The sequence below is a fragment of the Myotis nattereri genome, assembly GCF_964212035.1.
Source record: "Myotis nattereri genome assembly, chromosome: 1".
NCBI lineage: Eukaryota > Metazoa > Chordata > Mammalia > Chiroptera > Vespertilionidae > Myotis > Myotis nattereri.
In genome coordinates, this window is record NC_138075.1 from 93,797,313 (window position 1) to 93,824,640 (window position 27,328).

A 27,328-nucleotide genomic window follows, 5' to 3' on the forward strand; every position below is an offset into this window, starting at 1 on the left:
TGATGGCAAGAGCTTCAAAGCCATCTTGTGACCAAGAGGAAAAGGCTGAGAGACTAGCAGACATTGGTCCTGATATCACTACAGTGCCTATGTCTAGGTTTTTAAAAATTATGTGAGAAAAACAAACCCCACTGTTTACTGTAAAAAGAAACTATAGTGAAGTTTTCCTGTTACTTGTAGCCAAACACATTGGAACCGATAGGTGAAGATTTGTTGCTATTCTCTGGTGAAAATAAGGAATGAAAAAACGTTGTCTCTCAATATTCCTGATAATAATAATCTGTCTACAACAAAGTTTAAAATGTAGCTTCTTGCTGGGTCAGTTGAAGAAATAATATGTCCCATTCGCACCATATTAAGATTTACAATTTACTAGAGCAGTGGTTCTTAACCTGTGGGTCGTGACCCCTTTGCGGGGGGGCGGGGAGGGGGTGTTGAAAGACCCTTTCCAGGGGTCGCCTAAGATCATAGGAAAACACATATATAATTACATATTGTTTTTGCGATTAATCACTATGCTTTAATTATGTTCAATTTGTAACAACGAAACTACATTCTGCACATCAGATATTTACATTACGATTCATAACAGTAGCAAAACTACAGTTATGAAGTAGCAACGAAAATAATTTTATGGTTGGGGGATCACCACAACATGAGGAACTGTATTAAAGGGTCGCGGCATTAGGAAGGTTGAGAACCACTGTACTAGAGAATAAGTGTGTAGTACCAAAACTCTAATGATGAAGGTAAAAATTCACTATGATTCTAAGCTGCAAATATGGTTGTACTAATCAATGGTGTGGGGCGCGGCTACAGTGTTTTGGCCAGGTTCAAGCCTCGGACTAATGAAAGGACAGGGTCCTCTCATTGCCACGTGCAAGTCCCAGCTGGAGGGCAGGGCCCTCCCAGTACAATTATAGCCAATAGCTATAGTTGTAAGCTTGAACCTATGGTCCGAACACATGGCCCCACATGCCTTGTGATAGAGTTCGGGTGCATGTAGTTAAGTGAGGTTGAAATTCACGAGAATGCTGTAAACAACGTGATCACGCCCCTACTTTGCCTCGTGGCATCTGCTATAAAATAAAGACACGGCTTGTGGGTGCTGGCGCTGTCTCCTCATCAGGGAGCAGCGTCCCACCGAGACCCAGCTTTCATTCTCTTGTCTGTCTTTTCTCAATCCTTTCACCCCCCCACTCAGGATCACCTTTGGCCGTAATACAATGGAGCAAAGTCCTCTCAACCATCAAACTATAAGACCTTGCCATCTTGATATACCATGGAAATTTATGAAGGAGAGCTAAGGAGACCTGAGCTAAGAGTTCAAAAAACTCCAGGAACCTTGAAACTAATTCAAAAGATGTAATGAAAGAAGTTGATACAAAACAATTTAGAGCAGGTGGAAAATTCAGAATACTGGTGGTCGAGGAATGAAAAGCAAGCAAAAAAACAGATTAACGGAGGTAATACTTTAAAAGCATGATTTATTATCTGAAAGTAGACCACTACAAATCTTTTTGACAGAATTTGACTAAGTTGCAAAGGCATTTCCCCCCAAAATCACAGAAACAGATTCTTACCTCCTCTGAACCATCCTTGGGCTTCATGGGGTTAGCATTGAGTAGCCCTATGACGGTACCCTGTTCAGTCTTCCAGAGTTCTTTGTGAACTTCTCCAAACAAGAACAATGACACATACCGTGTCAGGTCACGAAGATCATTTAGTCGCCAGATGCTAAATGTTTTCCCCTGGAACAAATATTTATTCTTAATTTTAATTATTTTTGAATAATGGGGTACACTGCCTCCATTTACAGTCCAAGTGTTCTGTTGTGGAAAAATACATAACTATAATTCACCCTAAATATATAATCATCAGATTTTCTGTTAATTATAAATTAATCCTTTCTCTAGGCTTTAGTACTACCCTTTTCATTTTAGAGATGACGGTAAAGTTAAGGCAAACCAGTAGCAAAGTTGTTACTAGAGTCTCTAATTCTCAGGTCTAAATAGTCAATGGGATAGCAGCACTGCCTGTCTAATCTCTCTCACTCAAACATTCAAACACACACACTCATGTGCATATCACAGATATAAATTTGATAACCTTATCACTGATTAATTAAATTAAAACTATAATGAGACATCACCCCACACCTGCCAGAATTGCTACCATTAGTAAATCAACAAACAAGTGCTGAAAAGGATGTGGAGAAAAGGTAACCCTTATGCACTGCTGGTGGGAATGCAGACTGATGCAGGCACTTGAAAAACAGTGTGGAGTATTCTAAAAATATTAAAAATGGAACTGCCATTTGACCCAGTGATCTCACTTCTGGGAATATATCCTAAGAATCCCAAAATACCAATTAGAAAGATATATGCGCCCCTATGTTCATAGCAGTGTTATTTACAATACCTAAGATCTGAAAATAGCCCAAGTGCTCATCAAAAGATGAGTAGATAAAAACGTTATGACATCTTTACACAATGGAATACTATGCAGCTGTAAAAATAAGGGTCTCTTACCCTATGCAACAGCATGGATGGACCTGGAGAGTGTTATGCTAAGCGAAATAAGCCAGTCAGAGAAAGACAAATACTACATGATCTCACTTATGTGGAATCTAATGAATAAAATAAACTGATAAACAAAATAGGTCCAGAGGTATGGATGCATGGAATGGAATGACAGGTATGAGGGGAGGGGGGTCAGGGAGATGAAAAAAGATTAACCCAAAAAACATATATGCATATATGCAAAACCCAGGATACAGACAATAGTGCAGTGCAGTGCAGGCAGGGTGGAGGGGAGCAAAAAGGGGGAAAATGGGGGACATATGTAATACTGTTAATAAAAAATAAATAAATAAAATGGCTCACACTGTTACAGCTCTGCGGAGTGACTTTCTTCAATATAACCCCAAATGTTACCCAGTCTACTTCTTCTAGTTTTTCACTTGCCATCTTTTCCTTGAGCTGAGACAGTCTGATCAGTTTTCGACCTGTCATTTTCTTGTTCATTTCTGTGGAGGACACTCGAGGCCGTCTGTGTCAAGAAATCAGCAATTAGTAGACCATCTATAACCCTAATGTGCAAACAGACTGAACAGAGGAACAACTGAACAACCGGTCACTATGACGTGCGCTGATCACTATAGGGGGTACGCGCGGAACATGGTGGGTGTCGGCCGCAGTGGGATGGTGAACAGGTGAGCAGGGGCACCAGTTGCTGTCATTGGGGCGAGCCTCATGTGGTTACTGAAAATTCTTTGCTCCCTTGTGCCGTGGTCCCGCCTGGCACTTGCACCCACTGATGACTCTGGAGCTGCCACTTGCACCCACTGCCAGTGCTGGCCCCGCTTGCACCTGCTGCTAGCGCCAGCCCCAATCACTCCATGCTGTCAGTGGGTGCGAGCAGGGGCCGGCGCTGTCAGCACATGGGAGTGGTGACAGCGGGAGCGGGGCTGCCAGCAGATAGGGAACCTGGGGCCATGGTGGGAGGGGCTGGGCGGGGACACAGGGGATGGGCCGAGACCCGCTCCTGTGCCCACCACAGCCTCCCGGCCCACAGTTCCTCTCAAGGTGCATGAATTCATGCACTGGGCCCCTAGTCTGTCTGCCTCCCCCCCCCCCCCCATATATATATATTATATATACACACACACACACACACATATGCCTTTCGACCCATAGCTGTGACACTCACTGATCACCAGGGGGCAGACGCTTAACGCACAGGCATTGAAACATGGAACAGACTGATGAATCTCAGAGGGAAGCAGGGAGGAGGGAGGTGGGAAGAAATTAACCAAAGATCTTATATACATACTAGTGGCGCGGTGCACTGGTGGGTTCCCTCGGCCTAGACTGTGGGGATCAGGCCGAAACCAGTAGTCTGATATCCCTGCACCGGGCCTCTAATAAAAGTGTTAACTCTAGCTTCAATTAATATATTCTTGTTTCTAATGACTGGCTAAAACTTGGTGAATTTGCAAATTATCTCTCTAGTAAATATTAGTATCTGCTCCATGTTTGATTACATTATATATTCAAGGACAAGAGAAAAAACACAAATAAATGTGCCTTTGACTCTTTCAGTAGTCTTCTAGAATAGAAAGTCCTAGAGCAGTGATGGTGAATCTGTGACACGCGTGTCAGAGGTGACACGCGAACTCATTTTTTTGGTTGATTTTTCTTTGTTAAATGGCGTTTAAATATATAAAATAAATATCAAAAATATAAGTCTTTGTTTTACTATGGCTGCAAATATCAAAAAATTTCTGTATGTGACACAGCACCAGAGTTAAGTTCGGGTTTTTCAAAATGCTGACAAGCCGAGCTCAAAAGGTTCGCCATCACTGTCTAGAGCTAAGTCTGAATAATGAATAATATTCAGGAGAAATCCTTTTCTTTGCCTGATTTGTGTGCGTTAATATGCTACCATCAGATTACTATTCTTCAGAGTATTTTTAGGCTCTGAGGTTCACGTATTACAATTACAGGGACTCAAACAATTCTGCACTCCCTTAAATTTGTAGGCCACTGAGAAGCTCTGGCTGAGTAATTTCAACTTTGTCTACCTCCATTCAATTCCCACATGCATTACACTTGCATCAGCAACATCTTTCATTATCCACCAGGAGTGTCACCTGGGAGCTTGCTGGGGCAGGCAGTATAATCCCAAGAAGGTCATGTTTACCTTGAAAAAGAAGCTAAAGCTACTTAAGGAGCTTTACTGTATTCCATCCCTCAGCCTCCATCTCAACCATAATTAAAACATTGACTTTTATTGATTTGGAGTACTACTGAGTTTTCACAATACACGTCCACTGTATTACTCTATATATAGTACCATACTGCAGAATGGCAGCTTGTTTTTCCCCAGCTCAATAATATACAATTCAAGAGCTTGGTAGTTTTAGTTTAGATCGACAAGGTTTAAGTGTTCTAGAGGGGGTGCACTTGGCCAATCAGGACTGAACTAAGAGCAATCTGGTCTCAGAGTAAAGATTACCGCTCCACCCTGGGCTTTAAGAGAAGTAATGATGGAGATGCAATGGAGTAGGGGCATAGAGCACAGAGGATTTTTAAAAGTCTACACTTTCCACTGAACTGATCCTGGGATTTAATCCTATTTTAATTGAGTATCTTAGTTTTTCCACATAACAGATGCAAAGAATATAAATTTATCTTAAAGGTTATTAAAAAAAAAGGAGCACAGCTATTTTTCTTAACATCAATTACAAGATACTATTATCCTGGTTAAACTGTATGTATCTTTATGTATTTCAAAACAGTTTCTATCACTGTTTCTTTCTGTCAGTTTCTGATTAAATATAATTTCACATCTATCTATTTACCTATCTATCCATCCAAGCAAAAGTCTTCCTTAAATACTTCATATGCAAATATACTGAATCACAACCAGTGCTCAATGCCAAGTTTTGTCAAGTTCCAGAGTTATTGGTGTTATGTGGATCTGCTGTACAAATATACTATTTCTAAAAGGCTCAGCCCTCAGACAGAAGGACGAGGCATCTGGCAGGGCATGTGATCAGTGAGGAGCTGTCAGTTACTGACCTGAGCCTCAGGCCAGAGAAGGCTTCCACAGAGACCGGCTGAGCTATGTCCCTAGAACTCCTGGCGGCCTCCACACCCTTATCTCTAGTCATCCAGTTAGGTTTGTTCCCAGGCGTCATTCGGAGTGGTTGGGAGGGTGCACATATCATCTTTGAAGGTGAGCTTTTGGGCTCTAGAAAATTAACATAAAAATTAAATGAAAAGAAATCCACACTGATAACTACATTTTTAAGAGAACTGTTCTTTTTTTATCCACCACACAATAATCAAATATTGAGAAAACAAAGGAAGCCCACAAGATCATTTCTGTACTGCCCTCAAATCTCTGTAATGATGAAAATGTTTGATACTGGTGCTGTCTAATACGGCAGCCACTGATTACTTATAACTGACTATTGTTTCTAAGGAAATGAATGTCTAACTTAGTTAAACTAATTTAAATAGTGGCATGTGGCTAGTGACTGCTATATTAGATAGTGCCAATTTAAAACACCGTTCCTTGCCTGGCCAATGGTTAAGAATCAACCTATGAACCAGGAGATCACGGTTTGATTCCTGGTCAGGACACATGCCCAGGTTGCGGACTTGATTCCCGGTAGGGATTGTGCAGGAGGCAGCCAAGCAATTATTATCTTTCATCATTGATGTTTCTATCTCTCTCTCCCTCTCTGAAATTAAAAGAAAAAAAAAAAATATATATTTAAAACAAACAAACAAACAAACCCAAAACATCATTCTTCTGCAAAGACATTTATTGAGTATTCACTGTGGTAGATTTTATGAGGGAGCAAGAGCTCTCCTTCAGAATTCCATAATTAGTGGATATTTGTGCACAGATCAAATCCCACCTGAAGAAAATCCAAAGTTAGCTTCTTTTCTTGTTTGTTTCATTTCATTTCAACCCATTCAATTTCATTCGTGGGGTAAGGGGATTTGGGGAGGATCAAAGTATTCTACTGACATGGTTATTTTTCCTATTTTAGAAGTATTTGACAGTGCTCCTGAAGGTCAGAAAGTTTGAGTATTTTCCTTAATAAAATATCACTTTCTCTTCAATCAGATTTTTGTTTACCCTCTGGATCACTGCTCCCAAACTAGGGGCCAGGGCAACCCTGAACTTTAGGATCTCTAGAAACCATGTCCCACCCCTCAAAACTGAATTCTGGAAGTTACCTAATGAAATACCTTAGTAATGCCAAAGATCCTAAAGGGATGGACACTATCATAAATAGATATGTAAAGTATAAATCTGTTGTCAAATAAATATGAACACTCAGAGGCTGCAACTATTCTCTACTATTGTCCCATATATCAATGCTATTCAAAAGGGCCTTTTTAATCTCCCGTGGTCAAAAAAATACTGCTTACTCTCAGCTATGTTATCTACAGACCATTTTGTCTTCCAAATAATAATCACTTTGGGCAAACTGAGGCAATACAACAAAATCAATACAAAGAGCTTATAAATCTCTTTCATTTTATTGTGTGTGTATATATGTGTGTGCTGAAATAGGCTTTTATTTGAATACTATTCCAGACTACTGGCAAGGAAAATTTTTCTAAAGAATGGACCTTCTAATTTAACACAACCTAACTTCAAATAAAACCTGATTCTTTTATAAGAGAATCTGTGCCTCATTCTGACAAGTCAAAAGATTGAATCTCTAGATTGCTAGCATGAGATCCAGTGGTTAGTTTTTACTATAGTTCAAGTCAACTACAAGACTTGGTGTTATGTAGTTTTTTTTAAAACAGAGTTAAAAAAAAATTCAACCCATGAAATGTTTAGGACATACCTACTCTCTACCTAAAAATTTTCTAAGCATTTTGAGATGTAGAGAAAGAGTACATAATAGAGTATATGCTTCCCATTCTCAAGAAACTTTTCTCAGGGGGCAGATGAAACACACACACACACACACACACACACACACACACACGATAGTGCCAAAATATATTTTCAACAGAATCAGAGTAGTGAGAAACCAGGAGGCCTTGAATACTACACCTGCAGGTGAAACTTTTGGTGTCCGAGCCACTCGCTTGGTTTTTGGTAGAGTAGGAACATCAAGCTCTTCAGCAAAGCATGTTGACTCCTGAATTCTCTGAACTTTCTTCTCTTTAAGAGGGGGGCGTGGAGACTTCTCTACTTGATTAAAAGTAAAAGAAATTAGTAATGAGTTTAGAAAGGGGCTCAGGAGCAGTTTTACCAGGAATTGGATGCAGAAATGTTATAATTTCTTAATATGAGAAATGCATACTATTACTACAACTACAGTCTGATTACCAGATTTATGTGGACAAGCTGGACTTGCAGGCTGTTTAATTGTCGCCATTTTTAGCTGTTCTTGTAAGGACTTCATTTGCTCTTGCAACTTCCTTAACTCATCTAGGGGAAAAAATATTGACTTAAGAAGCAAACCAGAAGAAATATTATACATGACAAAAGTGCTGGAATTATTTTTGGTGTCCACCCATCTTCCCCCCAAACCTCAAGACCCACAATATAATCACATACTAAGAACTCAGTTAACTTTTACACTTCGAAGGGGTCCCTTTAGAGAAATAAACTTATTTCCAGTAATCAAGCCTCTAATACCAAAGCCAGTTATGAATTTGTACTACTGACAGATATCACAGATACCTATCTATAGTTAAGTTTTTAGGAATCAAAACATTAATTTCACAGAATATCATAATACAACAAATGCTTGGTCCTGTATCAGAAGAAACTGCCAACCACAGAATTTTATTATAATTTAAAAATATAAGAGAAGATGCCAGGAATAAGAAAAGTACACTCCTCAAAGCTTCTGTTCAGAAATGGTCTCCTGCTCAAATAGAATGTGCAATAGCTTTTATAGTCTCGTCTGGCTCCATTTGCATATAACTTCCAAAGTAATTTTTTTTGTAATAAGCATGAAAAGTGTTAGAGTCACCCTGTGAAGGACCAACTATAGTTGGCTGTCCCTGATACATATATACGTTGCTGGCTGGCTATTGCTTTGTGTGCTGAAATGCTGGCCTTAAATGTTTGATATACTAACTCAGACAATTTTTTTTTACAAATCATTTATCTCCACTCTTGACTCAACAGTTATCTTAATGAAACTGTGAGACTGGTGGTCTTCTTCTAGTCTAGAGAAAGCAAGCAGTTAGGGCACCTTGTAACTCTTGATTAGTTTTCCCTTGACTGGGAGCAGGAGCAGGGAGGGCTCTGCTTTTAGTTGATTGTAATGCAGGAACTTCTTCATCTGATAAGTCCTCCGTATCTCCAAAGAGAGTAGCCAAATTTTCCTTTTGGTCTTGAGTCTTTTCCACTTCCCCATCATCAGCCTCCTCTGTGTAAGATTCACCGTCACCATCAGCATCGAAGAGCTCATCAAATGTATCGGGTTTACCATCATCCTGGATGGAAGGGTGGCTCTCTTCCGAATGACAATCCAAGGCTGACTCATTCTCTTCCAGTAGTGAAGTCAGCAGGGACAATTCATCTTCACCCACTAGGGGAAAAAGAAGAAAAAGGAGAGAAAATAAGCCTACCTGAGAAGAACTGCTAATGAAAGCATAGTTAATTAAAACAGTCAACATTCATAACACAATTAAAATGACTATATTTCATCAATTTTCCTGGTATAATCACTGGTCTTATCTCCACCTTCTCTCTTCCCAAGTGCTTCTCGGAGGGCTCTGGGCTAAGGAAGAAGGGGCCAATATCTGCTTAGTAATCACACTGGGCCAATCACTAGGCTAGATCTTTTTCCCTACACTACATCAGCTAATGAGACAACTTCCTGCATACCAACTTCAACCCACAAGGGAGTAAACTGAAAAACACACTAAACATATATTTAGGCCCTAGATGTACATATTCCCCTAGTTTTTTTAAAAAATATTTTTTAAAATATATTTTTTATTGATTTCAGAGAGGAAGGGAGAGGGAGAGATAGAAACATCAATGATGAGAATCATCGATCACCTGCCTCCTGCATGTCCCCCACCAGGGATCAAGCCCGCAACCTGGGCATGTGCACTGACCGGGAACTGAGCTGTGATTTCCTGGTTCATAGGTTGATGCTCACCCACTGAACCACACTGGCAGGCTATTTCTCCAGTTTTTAATTGTTTGAGCAATTTTTAAAAAATACAGACAGGTACATAAAATGTACTCATATCCTGCTCAGCCAGTGTGGCTCAGTGTCAACCTATGAACCAGGAGGCCAGTTTGATTCCCAGTCAGGGCACATGATGGGTTTGCAGGCTCGACGCCCACTGATGTTTCTATCTTTTTCCCTCTCCCTTCCTCTCTGAAATCAATATATATCTATATCTATATCTATATCTATATCTATCTATATATCTATATATATATCTATATATATACATATATCTATATATATCTTTAAAAATACTCATATTCCATCAGCCAGAATTAGCCACCACTAACATTTTGTCAGGTTTTCTTTTGGCCTTTACATTAAATTTTTAAAAGCTTAAAACAGGGGTGGGCAAACTTTTTGACTCGAGGGCCACAATGGGTTCTTAAACTGGACCGGAGGGCCGGAACAAAAGCATGGATGGAGTGTTTGTGTGAACTAATACATGTTAACACTGCTGCTGGTGAAGGAGCGGAGGGGAGAGCAAGAGAACCCTCCGCTCTTTCGGCTCCGCGGGCCGGACAGAACAGCCGAACGGGCCTGTAGTTTGCCCACGGCTGGCTCAAAACAGAACAAAACAAAAAAACTCAAGCCAAATCTTATTCCAACTCCATATCACTACCTCCAGGCCCCACTACAACCACTATCATAATTTTGGTATATCATTCTAGTCAATTTTTCAAACTTTTAACAAATATATAGGTACTTGTAAGTAATACACAGTATTTGGTTGTCTTACAAATATCTATATAAATTACTTCATACTATATGTATTACCCTGTATCCTGTTTTCCTTCAGGATACAGAAAGATTGCATGTAAGACTGATCCAAATCAAAACATATACTTATTTCTTTCAATTGCTGTTCAGTAGTCTACGATAAGAATGAGTCACATTTTATTAATTCACTTTCCAATAAAGAACATATGAGCTATTTCCAATATTTTCACACTACAAAGTATGCTATAATCATGCATATACCTTGTACATGTGTGAAAGTTCCTTGGAAATACATATCAAATGTGAAAGTCCTGGATTGTTGGGAATGCACATTTTCCAAATTTACTTGATACTGCCAAATCGTTCTTCAAGTGGTTGTACTCTCACTAGCATTGTACTCAAGTACCATTTCTCCCTACCCCCTCACTAAATCTGATAGATCACCTAAGATATTTTGCCAATCTGCTGGATGATTTTAAAAGGCAGGTGGCTTATTGTTTTGATTTGCATTTCTAGGATTACTAGTTGAGGTAAATTCTTGCTTATGGTAACTGGCCAGTGGATTTCTTCTTTTTTTGATTTGTCTATTTTCTTTGCTCATTTTTCTCCCTATTCAGGCATTATTCCTTTATGAAATCAGAAGCATTTGAAACAAAAACATTAAGGCTATTTCACTCCCTCACTGGAAAGACAGGAGCTGAAGTCCAGACAGGGCAGGGGCCTGCTCAGGGGCCTGTGGTGAAATAGGTCAGCACAGGAGCCTGGGCTAGGATGGAGAGCTCTAGATCAGGAAATCAGTATCCTTTCTACTGCTCTACACTCCCATACCAGATGGGAAAGAGCCAACAGCCAAATTTAAGGCCTAGAATCTAATGAAAGGATCTGAAGCTTAAAGTCAGAGGTTGTAAAACAATTAGTTTTGAATGCTTAGTCCGCAGACTCTAGGAGTACAGGGTGCAGCAAGAGAGAAGAGGCAATCGGGTTCCCTGTGCTCCAGGTGAGATGGTCACATCCTGGCAAGGGAGCCTCTCTCTTGCTCCTAGCTGCTGTAGAGAGCACCCCCCAAGAAGAGGCCTTGATCCACACCACTGGGAGTCACGAGTGAAATATGTTACCTTGTGGCTCCATACTCTTGGCCTTGAACTCACCTTCTTTCATGAGAGAAGTCAGACTAATTCATGATGCCACTATCCCAGGTTACCTCAGTCACCACCAAAAATCATGTTTTCCTGATGTTATGTTGACCCATCTTCCTGCCTTCTTACTCACAGACCTCTGGGATCTGCTATCTGGGACTCAGAATCTACTACTAGCAAGTTTCTCTACACACTCAGTAGCTGTTAGAAATCAAGCTGCCCCTTGAGTGGGATTTGTTTAACTGCACACACCTCATATTCCAAATGCTGGAACAGTCTCCAGCACACACCAGGCATCCTATCTAATAAAAGCCCAATATGCAAATTGTCCCCTTGACCGAGAGTTCAGCTGGGAGTTCAACCGCTCGCTATGACATGCGCTGACCACCAGGGGGTGGCGTGGAACATGGCGGGCGCTGGCAATGGGGCATTGGCAGTGGGCGGCAGTGGAGGCACTGCTGGCCCCGATGGGCCCTGACCAGAGCAGTACCACGGCTGGATGGTGGAGCAGGTGAGTGGGCAGCGCTAGGCGAAGGCGGTGCAAGAGGGGGCCCAATTGTCCACAGATGGCGACCAGTGGCCGGCAGGCCCTGATGGCCTGATCGGGGCTGGGCCCAGAGCTGGGATGGGGAACTGGGGGTGGGTGTCAGCAACCAACCTCCTGTGGTGCCTGGGGGGGGGGGGGGGGCCTGTGACCTCTCACTAGCTACCTGGGGGCAGGGGTGACGGGACAGAGGTGCAGTGAGAATGTGGGGTGTCCACTGAGCTCACTCTCACTCCCCCTGCTACCCTCCCCTGGGACGCCAGGGCTCACGTGCCAGGGAAGCCCCTGTGCCCAGGCACCAGGTACCCGCGAGGACCCCGCCCTGCACCCGCATGGCCTCTTCCAGGTGAGCAGGGCCACAGCCGCCGGGTCCACAGGGGCCGGTCGGGCTCCCCGTGGGTTTGTGCAGGAGCCGGTCTGCGAGGCCAGCTGGGAGAGAGTGCGCTGCCCACCAGGCTTCCATGCAGCACTGCTGGGCGGCCTAGAGGCTCATGCTGTGCCTCGGCCCACGGTGTCTGGCCATAGTCACCACATCTCTGTGTGGGGACTTGAGCGCTGTGACTCAGGTGGAAGAGAGCGCATGCGGGGGCCTGGGGGCCCAGGTGCTGCCCAGGGCCCAGAGCTCAGCTGGGACCTGCCCTTCGACACAAGATGCTCGCGCTTCTATCACCTGCCAAGCCTAGGGACGGCACCCGTGCATGAATGTTGTGCACTGGGCCTCTAGTGTAATAAATATTTGGTAATCAACTCAAGGGCCCTGATGTCTTCTTGCTTATCACTGTCACTCTGGAACTATTAACCTTTCTTCAAAACCACACAATATGACATCAGATTTTTTTCATCAAGAAGCCCTCTGGTTGCTGTCATTTACTAACTTCCCTTGGGATTCCTCCTACTTCCCCTCCATCTTTTTTGTTTTATTTTGTTAATCCTCACCCAACGGTATTTTTTTTTTTTTTTTTTAGAGAAAGTGGAAAGGAGAGATGGATGGAGAGAGGAAGGGAGAGCAAAGAGAGAGAAACATCGATGTGAGAGAGACCCATAGATTGGTTGCCTCCTGCTGGGGTCAAACTTGCAACCACCATATATGGTCTTGACTGGGAATCTAACCTGGGGTGTGCCCGGCCAACGCTCTAACCACTGAACACCAGGAGCCAGGGCCCCTCCATCTTTATTAAGAAGTACAATCCATCGACCTGCCTACAATATTTTTAATATCCCTCATACTCCATTCCTTCAGTCCCCACTTTGGATCCATGTTCCATCATTATAATCACTGCCTTCTAACAACTCTTCATTCCCTCGCTTCTCTTGCATGCCCTCAGGTTCCTTGACAAAAATCTTTTCTTTTTTATAGTGGCATGTGTTGTTATTAAAAAAAATACAAGAGTGCCTTGGCTGGTGTGGCTCAGTTGGTTAGAGTATTATCCTATGCACCAAAAGGTCTCCAGTTCAATTCCAATCAGGGCACATGCCCAGGCTGCAGGTTTCATCCCTGGTCAGGGTGTGTGTGAGAGACAACCCATCAATGTTTCTCTCTCATATTGATATTTCTCTTTTTCTCCCCCTCTCCCTCTAAAATCAATAAAAAAAAAATCCTCGGGTGAGGATTAAAAAAAATATATATATATATACATATATACACGTACACCCACCCACACACACACAGTGGTACAAAAGTTATATTTCAAGTCTAATTCAGTTCTAAAGGTCTGTGATAACCTAATAGTACACTCCTGATTACAATCAAGTTATACAGGTTAAATGGTGTCTTTTCCTACTCTAAGAGTACATTATTTTTTGTATAATCACCTTATCACCTTATAGTCAATTTTATTATTCACTAGAGGCCCAGCGCGCGAAATAACACGAGACCCAGACCTGCCCCATTGGCATGACCCCACACCCACTGCACTGGCGGGACCCCAGAACCGCCACACCGCAAGACCCGTGCCGCGAGATCCATCAACGCACCGCCTGGTGATTGGTCATTTGGTTGTTACGGCCATTGGCCTTTTATAATAGACTAAAAGCCCGGTACACAAAATTCATGCACTGGGGGGGGGGGGGGGGTCCCCTCAGCCCAATCTGCCCCCTTTAGGTCCGGGAGCCCTCAGGAGATGTCCTCTGCAGGAGGCAACCAGGCTGATCAGGGAAAGGCACCACCCGCATCACTCCGCTGTGGCTGCCACTGCTGGCTGCCATGGTGTTTTCATCAACACGGACTCCAGTCCCTTCACCACAAAAAATGACAACTTTCTTTATGCATTTTCAAGATGTATCTTTCATAGAATATGACATTTCTTTTTTTTTTTTTTTTATCCTCACCTGAGAATATTTTTCCACTGATTTTTAGAGAGCATGGAAGAGAGAGGGAAAGACAGAGAGAAACATCAATGTGAGAGGCATACTTTGATTGGTTGCCTCCTGCATGAACTCTGACCCGGGCCTCAGCCAGGGAGAAGCCTGCAACCTAGGTACATGCCCTTGATCATGATCGAACCCGGACAACGCGGTCTGCAGGCCGAGGCTCTATCCACTGAGCCAAACCAGCTAGGGCAGGATATGACATTTCTTAGCCCCTCCAGCAGTGGACCTTTGTTTTTGCCTCCAGGAGTGAGGTGGAAAAACCCTACATCACCTTGGATTCTTATTACCCAAGTTGCCAAGAACACTGTGAGTGGCGTACAGGGAGCTTAGCCAATGAGCGGTCTGCAAAGGTGTTTCCTCTGCAGCTCGTGAACAGAGGAGGGACTGCTGGTGCACCGCGGCTGCTGGGGTGGGGGGGCCCCCCTGTGTGTGTCTCTGCTCTGGGGCAGGCCTCCCTGTCTCCGGGCCTGTGCCATCTGTGGCCTGCCTCATTGTGCACGCAGTCCCCTCCCGCCCATCTGCGCACGCAGCCTCCTCCTGAGTTGGTCGTGACTGTTACAGTGTCCTGGCTAATTTACATATATACACACACACACACACATACATACACACACTAGAGGCCTGGTGCACAAAAATTTGTGCACTTGGGGGGGAAGAGGGGGTCCCTCAGCCCGGCCTGTGCCCTCTCGCAGTCTGGGACCCCTCGGGAGATAAAGCCCTGCTGGCTTAGGCCTGCTCCCGGGTGACAGAGGGCAGGCCCAATCCCTAGGTGCAGCCCCTGGTCGGGCTCAGAGCAGGACCAATTGGGGCGCCGCCTCCTGTCACGCACAGAGCAGGGCCCATCAGGGGGTTGGGGAGCTCCCCCCCTGTCACGCACAGAGCAGGGTCCATCTGGGGGTTGAGGAGCTCCCCCCTGTCACTCACAGAGTAGGGCTGATAGGGGAGTTGGGGCACCACCCCGTCACACACAGAGCAGGGTGGATCAGGGGGTTGGGGCGCCGCCCCCTATCACCCACAGAGCAGAGCCGATCAGGGGGTTGGGGCGCTGCCACTGTCACACTCAGGGCAGGGCCGATGGGGAGGTTATGGCTCTACCCCATCACACACAGAGTAGGGCCCGTGGGGGGCGGGGGGGGGGGATTGGGGCGCCACCCTCTATCACCCACAGAGCAGGGCCAATCAGGGGGTTGGAGCACCGCCACTCTCACACTCAGGGCAGGGCCGATGGGGAGGTTATGGCTCTACCCTGTCACACACAGAGCAGGGCCGGGGGGGGGGGGGGGTTGGGGCACTGCACCCTCTCACACACAGAGCAGGGTGATCAGGGGGCTGGAGCGCCTTCCCCTGTCATGAACAGAGCAGGGTGGATAGGGAGGTTGGGGCCCCGCCCCCTGTCATACACAGAGCCGCAGGGCAATCAGGGGGTTTGGGCACTGCCCCCTGTCACGCTGATCCCGGTGCTGGGAGGCATATTACCCTTTTACTATATAGGATAGAGGCCTGGTGCTTGGGTGGGGCTGGCTGGTTTGCCCTGAAGGGTGTCCTGGATCAGGGTGGGGGTCCCCACTGGGGTGCCTGGCCAGCCTGGGTGAGGGGATGATGGCTGTTTGCAGCTGGTCACACACCCTTCAGGGTGGGGGTCCCCACTGGGGTGCCTGGCCAGCCTGGATGAGGGGCTGAGGGCTGTTTTCAGGCTGGCAGGTGACTGAAGCTCCCAACTGCTCCTTTTTTTCTTTTTCTTTTTTTTACTCTGGGCCAGCTTTAGCTCTTGCTCCAGCTCTGAGGCCTCTGCTGCTGAAAGCAGGTATCTGGTTTGTTTGGGTTCTATACTCGAAACAATGTATAACTCCAGCTCTGAGATCCTGGCCGGATGAAAGCAGGTTTCTGGGGTTTTGTTTAGCTTCTATATTTGTTACAATGTTTCAAACTGCAAGCTCAGAGGCCGGCAAGGCAGGCGGGGAACGGTGGAGTCCTCCGTCACTGAAGCAAGCAAGCCTCATGTTCGCTTCCAGCTGTCTGGCTGCCGGCCGCCATCTTGGCTGGCAGTTAATTTGCATGTCTCCCTGATTAGCCAATGGGAAGGGTAGCGGTTGTACGCTAATTACCATGTTTCTCTTTTATTAGATAGGATATATATCATTGTGAATATTTTCTAAACTTCAATCTTTATACAATTTCTAAAATTTTATGAATGTTGACCTTGATTAAAGCCAACAGACTGCTACTTCCATGCCTGCACCCCAACTGGTGAACTTTCCTAGAAAAAGATCGCCATACTGATTGGTTAAACTTTAAATATATACTGCCAGAACAAATAAGCATTCAGTAGTGCTTAAAAATCCCCACATTTCCCTAATAATTGCTTTCTTATTTTCTAACCACTTCAGCCACTTCTCAAACCTCTAATGTCTATCCTCCATCTTTACTCTTAGCTGATCTTGTCTCACACTTAAAAAAACAAACAAAGGAAGCAATCAGATTCCATCATCTTTCACTACTAAACCTGAACATATATTCTCTGCTTTTCCTCCTATGAAAATGGATGAAGTGTCTAGTCCTATTTATGGCCAGTTCTTCCATTTATTAACCTGAACCCATTACTCCCAGCTTCCCCAAAACTCTCTCTCTCTCCCACATCACCAATTTTTCCACTTTCTGGAGCATTTCTCTCAGCATACAAACTCATTCCAGTGTCTCCCATCCTATCAACTACCAGATATTTTTCTACTTACTTGTTTGTTATCTTGTTATCTCTACTAGAATGTAAGCAGGAATGTTGTTCAGGAAACTCTAGCACCAGGAAACATTTTGATTTAATTTATACTGGATCAAATTGTAAGGCCATGTCAACCAAATGAGATTTTATTAGCTACAATGACTTCTTAGAGAACACATACCCATTCACCACTTATTTTCCCGACCTTCTCATAGCAAAAAAATTACACTCTGTATTACATAAAGGTAATTTGTGATGATTTTAGGAAACAAGAAACTATCATTATACTAATGTGCAATCAATTTCACATAATATCACAGTGTAATGAATTTCAACAACACTGAATTGTACTTTTTTTTAAAAAAAGGACAATGTATAATAAACTTGGATTAAAAAAATACAGTTTCAGACAGTGAGCTCAATTATACAACCAGAAAAAGAATGCATTTTATGTTACTAGAGGCCTGGTGCATGAATTCGTACACGGGTGGAGTCTGGCCCGCCCGCCCCAATTGGGGTGATTGGGCTGGGCTGGACTGGCCGGGGGGAGGGGCTTCAGGTGGTTGGCTGGCCGGCCCTGTCCCTTGGTCGCACTCCTGGTTGAGGGGACAATTTGCATATTAGCCTTTTATTATATAGGATCCTCTCTTCACAGCCAGCACAATCAGTTTTGTGCTGCTCCCTGGCTAAGCTCTGCTAATTAGAACAACATTTCTTAAGTAAATATTTGCACACATTCCTGCAAAATGAACAAAACTAGAAAGGACTATAATAATTTAAGGCAGAGCTAGACTAAAACCACTTCAACAGATTTCTTTTACTTATAGATTTTTAGAGACAGAGTGGGGAAGAGAAGGAGGGAAGGAGGTAGATTGGGAGAGGGAGAGGGGGGAGCGAGGGAGGGAGAGAAAGGGAGAGAAGAAAAACACATTAATTTGTTGTTCTACTTATTTATGCATTCATTGATTGATTTTTGTATGTGCCTCTGCGGGGGCGGGGGGGGGGGGAGGGGGCGGATCAAACCTGTAACCTTAATGTATGAGATTGACACTCTAACCAACTGAGCAACCCAGCCTGGGCTCAACAGACTTCAATATTAAATGTGAACTCTGAAACTGCCTGGGTTCAAATCCCTGCTCTGACACTGGTCTTTCTGTTTCCAAAACACAGTTGCTATGAGGATTATGTTAGTTAATATAATTAAGGATCTTAGAGCAGCACTTGGCACATTGTAAGTACATGCCAACTATCATCATTATTATGAAAGACAACCAGTAATGCCAGAATAAATCCCACCTGATTAGACCTAGCTGGTTTGGCTCAGTGGATAGAGCATCCGCCTGCAGACTGAAGGGTACCAGGTTCGATTCCGGTCAAGGGCACATGCTCCGGTTGTGGCCTAAATCCCCAGTAGGGGGCATGCAGGAGGCAGCAGATCAATGATTCTCTCTCATCATTGATGTATCTCTCTCTCTCTCCCTCTCCCTTCCTCTCTGAAATCAATAAAAATATATTTTAAAATAAATAAATCCCACCTGATTAAAACAAGTAACATTCAGTGACTGAAGTGACCCACTTAGACAACACCTGAGGGTGGGGCAGCTATTTTCACTATTTTGCAAGTAGAATAAACAACAAATCCACAAAGGATAATTTTCTAAAAACAAAAGAAAATTGAGAGAACTGCCAGGACTTACCATCCATGTTGTCTAGGGAACAGTGGCGACAGTGAACTTCCAAGGAGGACCAGGTGCCCAGGAGATGGCAGTAATGCAGGATCTTGGCTCTGTGAAACCAAGAGAAGTCACCCTTGGTTCTCTCTTGCACACACTGCACATCCAAAAAGTCCAGAATCCTACAATTCCTAGGGACTGCAATCCTAGAATCCATTCGGAATCTGACCATTCTCACCCCTACCGCCAACACCATCTTCCCCCTAGTATGGAAGCAGTTCCCTTTTTCTTTTTTTGCAAACTATGGTTGTAGAAACTCAGGTGAGGTACAGAGGAGTATGATACTAGAATACATGGATGAAACAAACTGTAAACAGTATTACTGTGCTGTCTATTGGGGAATCTGCTGGGTCGTAAGCTCCTCGGGAGTTTAGAAAGCGGAAACTATCTTATTCATTTCTATAGCCAACCACCCTTTCCACCCAAACCCATGCCTTTTCCTCACCCTCATACCTAGGGCCATCTGACAAGTGCTATGGTTCTTATCCTCACAATATTGCTCAAAACTTCCACTCCTCCCCCATTTTACTGCCAAAAGCCTAGTCCAAGCCACTATCAATCTTTTGCCCCGACTACTGCATTGGTCTCTTTGGCCTTCTGTAATCTAGTTTTGGTACAACAGCCACAGTAACCTTTTCTTTCCTTAGAAATCTTTTAGAAACAGAAACCCAATAGTGGTATTCCTTTAATAGAAATTCTTTAATGACCTTCCATGGCCCTTAGCAAAAATGTTACAAAGCCAACGAGGCAATGGGTACTCTCTACTTCTACTTCCTCATCTTTTCTGCGGGTCCACTCCGCTCCGCTCTACCCACCCCGCAAACGTGTTCCCGCAAGACTGGCCGGCATTCGCCTTCGTGAACACAAGCGCGCTCGCAGGCGGCGGGCCCCTCGGGAAGCTCTCCCCCGCCGCGGAAACACCCATTTTTCTAAGCCTTCCCGCCTCCCTCTCAACTCACCCTTCCCATGGCTGTACTGCACTACCGTGTACTTGCTTTATCCTCTTTGGACTGCAGGCGTCACGGGGCGTAGGTAATGAGTGTTTGGAGCCCCGTACACGGCACATACTCAACATTTATTATTGTGACTTTTAAAAATGAACAAATAAGAGAAGTCCAAACGGCATGCACCTGGCAAGCGTTTTCAAGGTTACTTTAAAGAAAGAAAACACTGCTCCCTTAACGAAAGTAAACGGCATCTCCGACGTGCCCCGCCACTGCTCACCCCCGGACCTCCCGGTCGCGCCCTCCCGCGGCCGCCGCCGCCGCCCCCGCTGTCCTCACCCGAGCGCCCGCGGGCTCCGCGCTCTCGCTCCCGGAGCTCCCACCTCTACCACAGACGCGCGTGGCGGGACGTCTACCCCGCCGCCCGAGAGCCACTCACACGCCCAGGCCGGGCTTCTCACCGGTCCGTGCCTTCCCCTTCTACAGCCAGGCCCGCCAAAATTCCAACTAGACCCCACCCGGTCTCTGACGTTGGACGCACGCCGGCTAGAGGTGAGCTGATTGGCTGCGTCCGAGCCCTTGGAGGAAACGACCGGGGAGGGGCGTGGAGGAACGATTCGTACGTAGAGCAGCCTGATTGGTTCACGTGACCTGTGTCCTCCTTGTTGGGGGCAAGGGAACTTCGGTGAAGTCCTGGGCTCCTTTAGGTAAAATAAAGTGTTTTGGTGTCCTCCAGCGCCACGGAGTGTAAGTATTCTCACATGGTATTTCTACATGAGGTCAAAACTCAGTTCCTAACCCTCTCCGGGCCTATGCCATCCAATCCTGAGCCTCATTTTCTCTTTCTATCGCCTCAGGTATAGAAAGTGTTGAGCAAAGACGTGATCCATATTCTAGGAATTTACAGTCTAATTTGGTAGATAAGATGTATGCGTCATTAACATAAGGCGACTACTAATGAGTTCCAATCTTGTGGAAGAGGAGGCAACAAAGGAGACGAGCGAGAAACATTAAAATAAGTAGGTAAAACGAATTATGTGGATGATGAACTCCAGGTCAAGTTTATTTTCATTTTTATAAAAAGACCGTGTTTGAGCAGGTGGGGGAGGAGAAAAGAGTGGCTACGTGCTTAGACTCTAGTTAATTAAGACTGAGATTTGTAACTGCCACATACTAACTGTGCACCCTTGGGTAAATTATGTAACCTCTCAGAGCCCCAACTTACTCATCTGCAAAGTGGATAGTAATAGCTATTTTATAGGGCATTGTGAGGATTGAGAAAACCTTGAAAATACACATACAATATTCTTACTACTTTCTTTGTTTTGTTTTTTTGTTAATCCTCACCTGAGGATATTTTTTTCCATTGCTTTTTAGAGAGTAGAAGGACGGGAGGAGGGATGGAGGGAGGAAGGAGAGAGAGAGATTGGTTGCCTCCCACAGGCACCCCAACTGGGGCAGGGATGGGACCTGCAACCCAGTTACCGTGCCCTTGACCAGGAATCAAACCTGCGACCCTGCAGTGCCTGGGACCAGGCACTATCCACTTCGCAACAGTGGCTGGGGCATTACTACTTTATAGACTTTGCTGAGGGAGATTGAGCTACAAAGACAGGTACTCAGGAACTGACTGTACCAGAAACTGAAGGCAGAGAAGCACATTAGAAAATTGCCATAGTCCCAGGCTATAAGAGTTGAAGGGAAGGGACAAATAGGAAACATTATGAAGGAAAACCTGTCTGCTTTAGTAACTGACCAAAGGAAAGTTACTTTTGGCAGGAAAAGGAGAGGACAGTGGCCATGTTGGCAATACCCAGGAGAAACTGGCGGAATTGTAGAAATGGACTAGAAGTCTAAAGGAATCTATCATCTCTTCCCCTTGTTTTGGACAGGGGAAGAGATGATAAATTTAGGCGGTGGGGATGCTCTGGAGATTTCAGCAAGTGTCTTTAGATTTGTGATTGAAGCCAGAGGAACATATCAGGGCTTCAAGTATAGGGTTTGGGATGGTTTAGTGAATACAGTTGAGTTCTCTTAAGCAGAGATTGTGAAGCAGAATATCTGAGAATGTTTACCGAGTTAATGTACCAGATACTTAAACCAATTCTTCCGTCCTTAGGCCCAGCAGGAGGCAATGCTATTCACAATCAGAAAATCAGACCTTCTACTGGGAGAAATAGCCACTTTTCACAGCCTCCACCCCCCCGCCCCCCACCTGCCTGTAGAAATCTGTTTACATTTGCCTTTACATCTGCCAAACTGTATGGTGCAGGACTCTCTAGAGCAGTGGCTCTCAACCTTGGCTGCACATTAGAATCACCTGGGAATCTTTTTAAAATCCTGATTTCTGGGCCTCATCCTCCGGAAATTCTGTTTCTTTGTTATGGGGTGAGGCCATAACATTAGTAACAAAGAAACAGAATTTCCGGAGGATGAGGCCCAGAAATCAAGATTTTAAAAAGATTCCCAGGTGATTCTAATGTGCAGCCAAGGTTGAGAACCACTGCTCTAGAGCCTCATCCCAAACTTGAATTTGTCCAACAAACTGGACAAAGACCCTGTACTGAGAAAAATGTTATCCTTGATCAGAGGCAACCCTCTACTTAGAGATGAATGGCCCTACTAAGAAAGGGGAAAACCCAAGCTACTTAATTTTCATAACAGAATATTGTCTTTGCTGCTCAAATAAATGTCTATTGATTTTCAACCAATCTAGAGGTTACTTTAAATAGCAGAGTATGATATTTTACAAAGGGAAACCAATAAAAAATGCTATCCTTGGTGGTTTCAATGAGCTCATTAGAATGTTCAACTCATTGGTTGTGCTGGGTTAATGACTACAATATATATTTTACATATGTGAAATATCCAAGAGTATAGCTCCATATATTTAAAGGACAAAATTGCTACACAAATCTCTCAGCTCACTGAGAGCTTCTGAATTAATATTTTGTATTATATTTCACATCTTTGCAATTACTTAGCTAGAAAAAAATAACAATTAAATTACTCAGCAATAACCAAATTTTCATAGCAAGAGTATGTAATGTAATTTCAATAATTTTTAAATGACATACTATGTAAGTCAAAGGATGCCAAAGAGTGTTAAATTATTTCTATTTTTTATTTGCCTTTCATAGCAAAGCAGTTTGGGTACCTTTTATTGCTCCATTAAAATATTTGAATATCAGTTCATATACTTGATTTCTGATGATGGCAAAATAAATTTGACAGTTAATTAAAGGCAATTCCAAGTTAGCCCTTTTATTATAGGTCAGATGGAAGTGTTAGCCAGTCTTCACAAGAATCTTGATTTTATGATGCACACAATACATTTTATCTGTGTTCGTATTAAATAATCATAGTTCAAGTTATTTTTTAGAAAATAATACTTTATTTTTTTTAGAACAATGATAGAATTACAGAAAAATTGAGTGGAAAGAACAGAGTTCTCATATAGCCCCTTCAACACATAATTTCCCGTTATTAACATCTTGCATTAGCATGGGACATTTATTACAATTGTACATTATTACAATATTGACATATTATTATTAATCTAAGTTCATAGTTTACATTAGGGTGCTCTCTTTATGTTATACATTCATGCAGAATAGTTTAACTGCCCTAAAACTCCTTTGTACTCTTACCTATTCACCCCTCCTTCCCAACCCCCAACTATTGACAACCACTAATCCTTTTACTGTCTCTATAGTTTTGCTTTTTCCAGAATGTTATATAGTTGGAATCATACAGTATGTAACCTTTTCAGATTGGCTTCTTTCACTTAGCAATATGCATTTAAGGTTCCTCCTTAAACTATGTCTTTCCATGGTTTCATAGCTCATTTCTTTTTAGCACTGAATAATATTCCATTGTCTGGATGTATCACAGTTTATCTTTTACCTATTGAAAGGCATCTTGGTTGCTTTCAAGTTTTGGCAATTATGAGTAAAGTTATTATAAACATTCATGTGCAGGTTCTGTGTGGAAATAAGTTTTCGATTCATTTGGGTAAATGCCAAGGATTGCATGCCTGGTTTCCCAAGAAATTGCCAAACTGTCTTCCAAAGTACTATTTTGCATTTCCACCAACAAGTGAGAGTTCCTGTTGTTCCATATCCTTGCCAGCATGTGGTGCTGTTGTTGTTTTGGATTTTAGCCATTTAATAAGTGTGTGGTAGCATCATCGTTTTAATTTGCAATTCCCTAATGACACATACTATTGAGCATCTTTTCATATGCTCATTAGCCTTCTCTATATTTTCTTTGGTGAGGTACCTATTTTTCCCATTTAAAAAATTGGGTTGTTTTATTACTGTTGAGTCTTGAGAGTTCTTTATATTTTGGATACTAGTCCTTCATCAGATATTTGTTTTATAAAGATCTATTCCCAGTCTGTGGCTTGAGTTAGTTTTTGTAGAAGGTGTAAGGTCTGTGTATAGATTCAGGTTTTTTATCTTTTGCACATGGATGTCCAGTTGTGCCAGCACCATTTGTTGAAAATACTATCCTTTCTCCATAAAATTGCTTTTTCTCCTCTGTCAAAGACCAGTGAACTCTCTGGGTCTATTTCTGGTCTTGCTATTCTGTTCCTTTGATATATTTGTCTATTCTTTCACCAGCACTATTCTATCTTGATTATTATAGCTTTACAGTAGTTCTTGAACTCTGGTAGTATCCTCCAATTTTATTCTCCTGCAATACTGTGTTGGCCATTCTGAGTTTTTTGCCTCTGTATAAATTTTATAATCAGTTTGTTGATATCTACAAAATAACTTATTGAGATTTTGATTGGGATCATGTGGAATCTATAGATCTAGGTGGGAAGAACTGACATCTCAATACTGAGTCTCCCTTTACGTGAACGTGGAATATCTTTCCACTTACTTAGTTCTTTGAGTTCTTTCATCAGATCTTGTACATATTTTATTCTATTTATACCTATTTCACGTTTTGGTGCTCATATAAATGTTACTGTGCTTTTTAATTTCAAGTTCCAATTATTCACTGCTGGTGATATTAGTAATTTGTGTCTTAAAATTTTAGTTAGCCTGGCTAGAGGTTTGCCAATTTTATAGATAATTTCAAAGAATCAGTTTTTGGTTTTACTGATTTTTCTCTATTGATTTCCTGGTTTCAATTTAACTGATTTCTGCCCTAATTTTTATTATTTATTTTCTTCTGCTTTTTGGGCGGGTTAATTTACCATTCTTTTTTTACTTACTTCAAGTGGAAGCTTAGATTATTGATTTTAGATCTTTCTTCTTTTCTATATAGGCATTCAATGCTTTAGGTTTCCTGCTAAGCATTGCTTTTGCTTCATTCCTGAAATATTGATGTTCTATTTTCATTTTATTTGTTTAAATTTCTCTTGAGACTTTCTCAACCCATGTACTATATACAAGTGTGTTATTTAATCTCCAGGTGTTTAGAGAATTTCTGGGTATCTCAGAGTTGTTACCAACCTAATATTTTTACTTGAACAAAGTAAAAGAATATCCCCCAAAACTTAAATGTAAAACCATTTGGTTTGCTTTTCTATTTAAGATAATATAGAAATCTATTTTCTCTAGTATAAAGTAGTAGAGAAAAATTAAACTAGAAGCCTTAAGCAAGAAATTAAAAGTAAAATTTTCATAGTTAATTTTAGAAATGTTTTTAAGCAAACATTCTCCCTGGGCTGAAGTGGGAAAATCTTTTAATCTAAATTGCTATTGAATTTGTACAGTGTGTTCTCTTGGCATGAAGGCATAATGAACTATTTTGATTTCATTTCTCTTTGATTTCCTGTTTGATTCCATATGTGTGTGTACATGAGTGTATTAAATCAAGTTTGTCTAGGAGAGATTCTTGTGACAAAGCCCAACAGGAGATATTTTAATTTTCAGTTAAATGTTATAGTCTCTAGATACATAGGTTATTGTTTACTTTTATGGCAGGCCCAGTATTAGCTAATAACTGTAGGTTCACAAAATATGGCACATCCCTATGTTTTCACCTCCTTAGCTAGAACACTTTCTAATTCAAAGAACACATACTGGTCTCTAGTAAAGAGATTTGCTCATATTTATAGAATATACAAAACAGATCTGAATCAAGCAATAAGCTTATATGAAGCTGAATCCAGAAAATGCATCCTATGAAATTAGCTAATCCCATATGAACAATGTGAAAGAGTCATAAGCAAAATTTTATTTTGCAATAACTTTTTTATGGTTGTGATTATATAGCCTAATCTAGGAAGAGAATGAATAAATAGTGGTTCTTTTTAGAAATGAATAAACTTTCTACTGTACAAGCCCACATACCTGCAGCACAATGAAAGAATAAAGATGACTTATTTGCACTGTGGTTATATCAAATCCAGTGACCCTAATGTATCCACTTCATCTAGGCCAAAATTTTTCCCTTTGTCCTGATGGCCAAGTAAAAAGCTCAGAGTGCACATATGAAAAAAGCCACATTATAACTTTGGTACAACTGTGGCTGCAATAGAACTACAACATACACATATATACATAACCCAAATAGGTTTGTCTTAAATGGATGAAGAAAAATAATAATATAATTTATTTCACAAATACTTCAGAGATCTTTTTTCTTGAAGAAACCTGTGACCACTTCATTTTTCTTGCCTATTTAAAAGGTAAAGTTTACCAGTAATACTTCTTCCATATAATTACATTTACTATGTCCCATGATGTCATACCCTCATTAACTGCATGAACAAATAGTTCAATGCTCACCTAAACTGAACATTTAAAGAAATGATCCTATTATCAGAAGAATGGTATGTTAAGAATTCTATTTTTGCGATTTTATGGAAATCCACACAAAAAAATGTTCTATATGGAACATACTGGTTTTCTTTCTCCTAAAACAAACATAATGAGCCAAAATATTTGAGTGAAAACAAATAACACAAAAGTAGAACTCTTGGAGAAAAGAAATCTGACATTTACCAGCAGTTTGGGGGAGGCGAAATGTCAACACTTAGATGATGCAGTCCATGACATGAATTTGTAATGTATCTATGTCAGGCAGGACTTCTCCACATTTGGGGCAAGAATGAATTGGTATATTTTGCTGCTGCTGTTGCTGCCAGTTACTATCATCAGCTCCTAAGAATAAGCATTAAGTGAAATATTATTCAATTCCTTCCATGTTACAAGCAGTCTTACTTGATGGACTTTAATAACAGATGGTTAATTTTAACATCAGTTAAACATTGTACTCTATACCTAGTAGGAAGTGAGTCTAGGTCAGCCGTGGGAAAACTACGGCCCGCGGGCCGAATCCGGCCCGTTTGAAATGAATAAAACTAAAAAAAAAAAAAAGACCGTACCCTTTTATGTAATGATGTTTACTTTGAATTTATATTAGTTCACACAAACACTCCATCCATGCTTTTGTTCCGGCC

The 27,328-nt window shown here is 42.3% G+C and overlaps 2 protein-coding genes across 2 annotated transcripts in view; both read right to left on the reverse strand.

The window, feature by feature from the left end:
* Positions 1-20,383, reverse strand: part of MCM10 (minichromosome maintenance 10 replication initiation factor) — a 39,251-nt gene extending 18,868 nt beyond the window's left edge. The window contains exons 1-8 of the mRNA XM_081094846.1: positions 20,245-20,383; positions 18,926-19,014; positions 8,750-9,088; positions 7,873-7,974; positions 7,594-7,734; positions 5,586-5,757; positions 2,886-3,051; positions 1,584-1,751 (exon numbers count right to left, since the gene is read on the reverse strand). Coding sequence (XP_080950972.1) covers positions 1,584-1,751; positions 2,886-3,051; positions 5,586-5,757; positions 7,594-7,734; positions 7,873-7,974; positions 8,750-9,088; positions 18,926-18,932 — 1,095 coding nt within the window. The 5' untranslated portion in view covers positions 18,933-19,014; positions 20,245-20,383. The remainder of the gene's footprint in view (positions 1-1,583; positions 1,752-2,885; positions 3,052-5,585; positions 5,758-7,593; positions 7,735-7,872; positions 7,975-8,749; positions 9,089-18,925; positions 19,015-20,244) is intronic.
* Positions 20,384-25,098: 4,715 nt separating this feature from the next.
* Positions 25,099-27,328, reverse strand: part of OPTN (optineurin) — a 49,303-nt gene continuing 47,073 nt past the window's right edge. Inside the window, exon 14 of the mRNA XM_081094859.1 lies at positions 25,099-27,029. Coding sequence (XP_080950985.1) covers positions 26,902-27,029 — 128 coding nt within the window. The 3' untranslated portion in view covers positions 25,099-26,901. The remainder of the gene's footprint in view (positions 27,030-27,328) is intronic.